General features: G+C 37.7%; 1 protein-coding gene across 1 annotated transcript in view; it reads right to left on the reverse strand.

Moving 5' to 3' along the window:
• Nucleotides 1–9605, reverse strand: part of LOC106880036 (intraflagellar transport protein 74 homolog) — an 89654-nt gene that overhangs the window by 72740 nt on the left and 7309 nt on the right. Inside the window, exons 3-4 of the mRNA XM_052969867.1 lie at nt 8224–8270; nt 4032–4089 (exon numbers count right to left, since the gene is read on the reverse strand). Coding sequence (XP_052825827.1) covers nt 4032–4089; nt 8224–8270 — 105 coding nt within the window. The remainder of the gene's footprint in view (nt 1–4031; nt 4090–8223; nt 8271–9605) is intronic.

Raw genomic sequence — 9605 nt, forward strand, 5'->3', positions numbered from 1 at the left:
GGCACATAAAAGACACCATTTCGAGCGTGGCCGTTTTCGTGCGGGTGACACGTAAAAGCACCCACTACACTCTCTGAGTGGTTGGCGTTAGGAAGGGCATCCAGCTGTAGAAACTCTGCCAAATCAGACTGGAGCCTGGTGTTGCCATCCGGTTTCACCAGTCCTCAGTCAAATCGTCCAACCCATGCTAGCATGGAAAGCGGACGTTAAACGATGATGATGATGATGATGACTTTCAGGGTTAATTAATTAAATATCAATTCAATCAAATTGATTATGCATTCTTCACTTCACAAACTGTGATAGTGTGTGGCTTAGATTTTCAGCTTGGGTAGTGCATTGCGTCCTTCAGCAAGGCTCTTCATTTCACATTGTCACAGAATACTCAATGGTACCTGAGGCTTGACTTTGCTAGAGTCCCTTTAAGAGAGAGATGGAGGAATATCAGCCTGAATGCCTTGAAAATTCAGATAAGCTCCAGCCTCATGAGTCTGTAGGCTTCAGTTGGAAGCAGACTTAACTTCTCAGAAAATGGAAAAAGACAAAAATAATAATACAAATTAAAACATTTTTGGCTAGTGGCTGTGTTAGAAATATACTGTAAGTCTAAAGATACATCTTCTAAGCTCTCATTGGTTATGTGGATACTTTGTAAATATCTTATGAAGTGATGACTGTGCCCTGCATTGTTACAGGCTGCCCTTTGGCAAGGCATACTACCCATTCAGTCACCCTGCCTGGGATACAGCAAAGTCATGGACTGCAGTATAACAGACTGTGATGAGGTGGTAGAAGAGCTCAAATGAGCCAACTGTGGTTCTTATATTGATGTTGAGCAAAGAAATCCTAGAAGATCAACAGTCAGGATCACCAAGCTCTATCAAGAGAGTAATTGCAACACATCCATTGGGGTGGCATCCATGGCTGTGTAATCAGTCAATGAAAGATTCTCTATGACTCAAGCTTCCAATTCAAATTCATAATAATGGAATTGTATGGCAACAGAGTCATGGGAATCCGTGGATGCAGTGGAAAAAAAAAAAGGTTTCAAAAGGCTTTTAATGATGGCAGATTCTTCTGTGGATCTGTTTTATGATACGATACAGGCGAAGGAGAAATTTCCCCACTGGAAGCAACACCAGTCTTTCTTAAGTAGTGTTTGCACTACTGAACTGGTCCAAATTCTCAGCAACTACTACATGAGCAGAAGCAATGTAGAATTTGATGTTCTGTTGAGATCTCCACCAGATGTAAACTCATGACCTATCAGTTAGTAGTTCACTGCCTTGTCTAGTCAGCCATCTTGTCTAGTCAGCCATCTTGTCTATATACTGGGTTACACAGTCTGTAGTCCTGTACAGAGAACGTAACACTTCTTCCTTTACTGTCAGAGCATAATACAATGTACCAAATGTATTTGTCTACCAAAAATATTTCTGTGGTGTTGCTGTCTCCATGGTGATGGAGGAGAGGAGGTCATTGCAAATTAATAAAGCTCTAAATTATAAAACAGTATTTAATTTATAGGCTGACAAACGTTGTTAAGTGGAGATAATGAAAACATTAAGATAACTTGTCTGAGTGACAGATAAGTGGTTTTTCTGCCTGACACTTTGTAAATTAGTACAGTACATGGTAACTGAGATGAGATGGTGACGAAGAACATTTAATAATGTAGTACCTAGATTATTTATTAAAAAAACTGTTTAGTCAGCAATGAAACCTCTTTGTAGCTGCTCAGTATGCTTGAAATAGCAATTAAATTGCCCTCAATCAAATGATTTAATGTCTTTAACATAAGTACAGAACAAAATATCAAGGTATTACTCATTGTACTACCAATTTCTACCAGAATGGACACCCTTCTGTGTTTAGTCTGGTTGGCAGGTCTCACAGGTCAATGAGGGAGTCTGTATGTAATCATTTGATCTGGTAGATATAAGAGCCAAATTTGCCTTAAGAAACTCCTAGTTATCTTAGAAACCAGATGCATTATAGTCAATAAGAGAAGTTCTGTATTGTTGTTGTTGTTTAACCCCAAATCATCCCTGATCCAATGGATCAAAGGCATTCAAGTCAGTCTTTCTTCCTCAGAAATAGTATATCCTAGATTACATAACACACATATCTTGGATTACATTACACACAGTATCATTTTATTGCATTGGTAACATGTAATTTGAGGGAGATTTGATTGATATTTCAAGCAAATCAAGTAACCACATGGAGGTTCCTTTGTTGGTTTACTTCTATCTAGTCCAGTAGTTCTCAACCATTTTTTATCTATGGGCCTCTTTGATTACTATTTTATTCTGGTGGACCCCCATTGCCATTCGATGTTTATAAACTAGTTTTATAGGTCTTTAAAAATTCCTATTTTGCTTTTCATACTTTAATTTCTGTAGGTGTTGCTATATAAAATATTAGAGAAAGAAATATAGCTTTTTCTTGCAACAAATACATCCAAAATAACATTTTCATGGACTCTTAAGATACTATGGTGGATCTCCAATGAACTATTTCGCTTGCATGGATCCCCAAAGTTGATATAGAACCCAGTTGAGAACCACTGATCTAATGACTTGTCCTGTATGATATAACATGATATAATGGTTAAGAGTGACAACTAAACCTGCCCTCATCAAACTTCTTACCATCTTTAAAATGAGTCACTGAACCACACTGCCAATGGAGAAAATAGATTGCATTGCATTGTATTGTATTTATTCTCTTCAATACAATAGTTATATATATATATATATATATATATATATATTTATATAAAGGTTATGAAGGGTATTGGAGTCAACAAAACCCTAAAGATACAGGTAATACCGAGTAAGTGCTGTATACCGACTAGTTTTGCACCTGTCGTTGTAGCAACATGAGTAGGGAATATAACATAGGTCGTGTATTAGCGTGTGTATGTATAAAGAGAGAAAAGGATAAAGAGACCAATGGCAAAGTTAGAATTATATTTTATGGATAAAGTCTTACAGCTGTTTCAGGGAAAATCCAATGTATCCCTTCATCGGAGACGGTAATAGTAGAAGAATGGATTATTACATCGATGTAATAATCCATTTTTCTACTATTACCGTCTCCGATGAAGGGATACATTGGATTTTCCCTGAAACAGCTGTAAGACTTTATCCATAAAATATAATTCTAACTTTGCCATTGGTCTCTTTATCCTTTTCTTTTTTTATACATATACATACATATATACATATTTATATATATATATATATATATATATTGGGTAGGGGGGAATAGTCAATTACATTGGCCCCAGTGCTTAACTAACTCTGAAAGAATGAAAGGCAATGTCAACCTTTGTGGAATTTGAACTCAGAATGTAAAGACAAATGAAATACTGTAAGCATTTTGCCTGGCTTGCTAACAATTCTGCCAGCATGCCACCTTAATAATAACAATGATCTCAAACTTTGGCACAAGGCCAGCAAGTTTGGGGGAGTGGGTAAGTTGATTGCACCAACCCCATTACTCAACTGGTACTTATTTCATTGACCCTGAAAGGATGCAAGGCAAAGCCAACCTCAGTAGAATTTGAACTCAGAACAGAAAGGCATGAAATGCAGCTAATAGTTCTGTAAGCTTGCTAATTTAATAATAATAATAATAATAATAATAATAATAATAATAATAATAATAATAATAATAATAATCCTTTCTACTGGAAGCACAAGGCCTCAAATTTATGGGGAGGGAACTAGTCAATTACATCAACCCCCAGTGTTTCACTGGTACTTAATTTATCAACAACTCCGAAAGGATGAAAGGCAAAGTCGACCTTGGCGGAATTTGAACTCAGAACATAGTGACAGGCGAAATACTATTAACCATTTTGATCAACATACTAACAATTCTGCTAGCTCGCTGCCTCAATAATAATAATAATAATAATAATAATAATAATAATAACAACAACAACAACAACAAGATCAAGAATATAATTTTTAAAAAATTTCAAAAAAGCTGGAAAAGATATAATGTTACTATAGACTGACCTCCTCCAGAGATTAAATGGTTCCCGACACGACCACCACTTCGAGATGCACTTGGGTTCTGTGGGAAACAGAAGATATGAAAAATACATGAGTATAGCAAATAATATTTTAGACTAAAACTTAGATTTATTAGTTTGATACCACATGTGGGTACATAAAACACACACAATCTAAAACATGTTTGTGTGTGTATAGACACACATATAGATACACACATGCATGCAGACACACAAACATAGAATATATATAGGTCGGATATATATATATATATATATATATATATATATATCCAACCAATACTTTGGAGTACCTTAATTCTTGGTTTGGTTAGTGCTTTCGGATTATCTTGTTATTGGATTACCATGATTATGTCAATTCTTCATCCTTTATAGATATACATACATACATATATATACTCACATACATATACACACACACACACACACTCAAGCATGTATACAAATAAACACATACATATACATGTTTTCCTCATATATGCATGCACACACACACTAAGTCATGCCATTATATTTATACACAGGTACATACACACACTATATGCGTATGTGTGTAGATAGATAGAAAATATATATATGTATTTATGCACAGATGTACCAACATATATACATAGACATACACATTATATCCATCTATCAATATATATATATATCTTTATATATCTATATCTATATTTACACAGATGTGTGTGTGTATGTATGTGTGTATGTTTGTGTGTGTGTGTGTATATGTGTGTGTGTGTGTGCATGCATATTCTTTTATCAAACCATGTAAATTTAGCAACCCAAAGATGTCGAACACAGCTGTAACTGAAGGATGGCTGACTGGTTGTTCGGCGCCATAGATGGAATTGTTGGCCATCCAAGTGGTGCTGGTGTTTGTGGTGGTCATTCTTGGAGTGTCTCTCAGGCCTTGTCATGGCTGGTCAGTACATGAGGCAGCAATGTGTTGAACAACATAACATGCTCTATCTTGTTGATGTTTCGTTGTCATCATCATCATCATCAACATCATCATCATCATCACCATTATCCTCATGCTCATCAACATAATCACTTCCACATAATCATCATTGCCAGCTCCATTACTGTCACTACCACTTTGTGTCATCATCATCATCATCTTCATCATCAAAATTATTAATTACCACCACCATCACCACCATCATTGTCATTATTCTCATCACTTATACAAACACAGCCCCTGAAACCATCACCATTACTGCAATCATACATGCCAGAGTGATAACCATAGCAGCTCCCCCTCCTCCTCCTCCTCTTCCTCCTCCCCCCCCACCACCACTCTTATCACTGTTACTCACCCTCACCATTATCTACACTACCACATCTACAATGTACAGTCAATGCCACTGTCACCACCACCACCACCACTAACACCACTGCCTTCACTAACATCATCATTACCATCAGAGCATCCAACCTCTATGACAACTACTACCACCACCACCACCACCACTTACCTTCTCACCATTATGACAGTCATATACCTCCACCATTATCTACTCTACCATATCCACAATATACAGCTGTTACCACCACTACTACTACCACCACCACAATCACCTTAACAACTACTACTTCCACTAACATCACCACTATTGCCATTACAGCAGCAGCGCTACTGCTGCCGCTGCCATCACCACAGCCACCACCATCTTGCACACCATCTCACCCACCAATGCTCTTTTCTTATTTCTTTACTGCCCACAAGGGGCTAAACGCAGAGGGGACAAACAAGGACAGACAAACGGATTAAGTCGATTAGACCAACCCCAGTGCTTAACTGGTACTTATTTAATCGACCCCGAAAGGATGAAAGGCAAAGTCAACCTCAGCGGAATTTGAACTCAGAACGTAGCGGTAGACAAAATACCGCTAAGCGTTTCGCCCGGCATGCTAACGATTCTGCCAGCTCGCCGCTTTTCTGCTATACCACCACTGCTGCTATCATCATCATCATCGTCGTTAGATCTAGTCCTTGCCCATAAGTAACAAGGCCCAGTTTTAACATTACCAGCCTGATCTGAGAAGCTAATATCAACCAGTTGTTCACAGGGACCAGCAACAGACTACTAGTGTTAACGGAGATACACTAGTAAAAGTGGCAAGCAGGTAGAACCATTAGTATGTTTGGCAAAATGCATAGCAGCATTTCATCCATCTTTATGTCCTGAGTTCAAATGCTGCCGAAGTTGATTTTGCCTTTCATCCTTTCGGGGTTAATAAATGGTGGGGATGCCCTTCATAACATGAATCATTTTAGAGAGCATACTGGATGCTTTCTACTGAGTAACTTGCATGACAAAGTCTCATCAACTGAGAGGTGAGTGGAATTGAGGGTGGTGGCTTTGTGCCAGGCAATGAGAGGTTAAGCTATGACAGAGGAACAGAGACAGGTGTCTTGCTGTAGAGGAGATACATGGCTACCCCAGTCAGAGAGAGAGGGGGGGGGAGATGAGATGGTGGTGATGTGCTAGGGTGTACCCTCAAGGTACAAAAAGTGAATGTAAGTGGAGTGGTACAGTGGATTGGATAAGGAGAGTGGGTAGGGAGTCTAGGAGAATGTAAAAGGGAGAGGGAGAAATGTGTAAATGTGCTTTTTAATAAAACAAAACATTGCTCAATATAAATGAAAATAAAACAAGGCAACACAATACCATAGAACAATAAGTAAAATGTGGCAGGATCAAATACTTGGGCAATAACTTTAAGCAAATAAATGTAAAAGAAGAATATATTCGCTTATTTGGAAAGTTGAAAGACAAAAGAGAGAAGTGTTGTGACTGTGGTGGGTGTGAATTGACAGGAGTTGTTACAGTTATACAGCCGTGTGTCAAAGGAGAGAGTGGTGATGGTGATGGTAGTAGATGGTACAATACTGTTGTTCCATTCTATAAAAGTGAGTTTCCATCATCACCATCATTATCCTCCTCCTCATCATCATCATTATCTTACATCCATCTTCCATGCTGGCAGGGGTTGGATGGTTTGACAAGATCTGACAAGAGCTGGAGGAGTATGTCAAGCTTCAATGTCTGCTTTGGCATGCTTTGTATAACTGGATGCCCCTTCTTAACACCAACCATTTTATAGAGTGTACAGGGTGCTTTTTGGTGGGAGACCAGAGTAAATGAGATTGCTAAGGATCTTACAAGACAAAAATACGTTGATTGAATGGGCTTGTAGAAGTGAGAGTGAGGTGGCTTAATACCAGGTGTCTTGCTCTAGAAGAAATACATGACTACTTTTCATTATATAGGACTACATAGAAGATAGAGATGTTGGTGATGGGACGGCAGAGCATATCATCAACATATGGCCTGGCTCTCCGTTGGTTATGACAAGTGTTCCAGTTGACACAATTGATGGAAATGCCTGTTCGTGAAATTAATGTGCAAGTGGCTGAGCACTCCACAGTCATGCGTACACTAAACATAATTCTCAGGGAGATTAGTGTGACAGAGAATGTGATAAGACTGGCCCTTTGAATTACAGGTACAACTCATGTTTTGCCGGCTGGTGTAGATTGGAGCAATGTGATGGAGTAGCATGTGGTCCTTTTCATGTCAACATCTAAGTTGATGAGTATAAGAAAGAATATGAACTAAGAACGGGGAGGTGTATGTGAATAAGTTCAAAGGAGTATGAAAAGGAGAATGACAAGTGGTTAACAATGGAGGTAAAGGTTGAAGCAATGAATGATGTACAAGAGTGGCGGTATGGACAACAATAAATATCAGTATAGAGGTGAAAGAAATAACTCAGAAAGGAGGAGGTGATAAATTGTAGTACAGGGAAGTGGGTGAGAGCAGTAGTATAATATAATAAACCTGTAGATAAATTAGAAATAAGGAAAGCTTGGGGGGAGAGAGAGAGAGAGAGAGAGAGAGAGAGAGAGAGAGAGAGAGAGAGAGAGAGAGAGAGAGAGAGAAAGAGAGAGAGAGAAAGAGAGAGAGAGAGAGAGAGAGAGATGGACAGGAGCAGGATGGAGGGTCAGCTCTCTCCTGTTTCAAATTAGTACACAATGATGCATACCATTTACAATAAAATATCAGCTGTTTATCTATTTAGAAACCTCATAAATTTCTAAAGGATGTGGAAATAGCAGACGACCAAGGTAGACATAGCAGACAGTGAACTGGAACAATACTTACCATCGCTGTAGTCAGTCGCGTAGCAGTACCTGGCTGTCTTCCAGCGGCTTGAGAAAGGAATAAACATGACATCAGGTATTTTTGCAAGAAACTTATTTAATGAACATAACAGAAATCAAAGAGTATTAAGCATGTACCATCTAACCCTTATACAAAAACTGAGTTGATTGATCATTCTACCAATTTTGTGTTAAGCTGGTGAAAAGACAGAGTTAATCTCTTCAATCGGGATTTGGATATTGGTTTTAGGAAAATGAAAATAACAGGGTCCAATGACAAGTCTGTGGTAGTAAGTGGAGTACAACAAAACACCAGCATTCTAGCTCTTTTGCTTTTCATAATGTTGTCAGATATAGACAAAAATATACAACCAGCCAAACCCAGTCACTAAAGTGAAGTCAAAAATGAAAACACAAATGATATGTGTACCAATGAAACTTAACTGTCATATACAATTCAGCAGATGACAATAACATGTTGTCCAATATCACAAAACTCCATACTCCCCATTCAGAAGATCCTCAACAAAATATTCTATCATGCTCCAAGCACAGAAACAATTAAAAACTCTAAGCTTGTTCTCATGGCCTGGATTTAGCAGAAGAATGTCTTTCGAAATATATTTACAGATTCTCAACATCCTGTTGACAGCTCAGTGGTAGGGTACTATTAAGCATTTAGTATGAGAGACCTGATGGCGATGTTGTCTGAGCTGACAACTGCTGCTAGAGGTCCAAGCTTTATCTGTCAACTGAACAGATTACAAAAAACATTCACTAAAGAAAATAAACAAATATGGAGACCTTAACCACAGGGAACACCTCTGCACATTATGTCTTTACTCTTTATAATGCTGGTGGGAATGATATGCCATAATTTGTATGAAGAAGATTGTCAATGCCTTGTTCCAAACATCAGTATACAAGAGGGAAAATATAAGTGGAATGGGAGACACAATTAGATCTCAACACTCCCTTTCTCAAACTCTTGTATCAAGAAGCTATAACAGTAGCAGTTTTGTCATTTAAAAAATAGGTGTTCAATTTCTGAATGTTGAGTAAACAGCTGCAAAGCATTAAGTGATAAAATTTATGCATAAAAAACATCGTATAAAAATGGGAATTAATAAATTTTCTGGAAGTCTGGTATTGAAACAGCTGTAAGAGATGTTTGTCAATTTTTTTTATCAATAAATAATAATTTATTAATTACCTCTCTATTTTCTCATCTTATTATTATAATAAATAAATATATATAAACCACGGTTTATATAGTTACCTTGTAGTTGAGTATTAAATGTAATGTTCAATATTCTTTGCATAGGTAACTAACCAGTACTCTCATAGAATTTTGCTATCCCAGAATGAGGTTTGTAACCTTTA

This window comes from Octopus bimaculoides, chromosome 8, assembly GCF_001194135.2.
Source record: "Octopus bimaculoides isolate UCB-OBI-ISO-001 chromosome 8, ASM119413v2, whole genome shotgun sequence".
Lineage (NCBI taxonomy): Eukaryota > Metazoa > Mollusca > Cephalopoda > Octopoda > Octopodidae > Octopus > Octopus bimaculoides.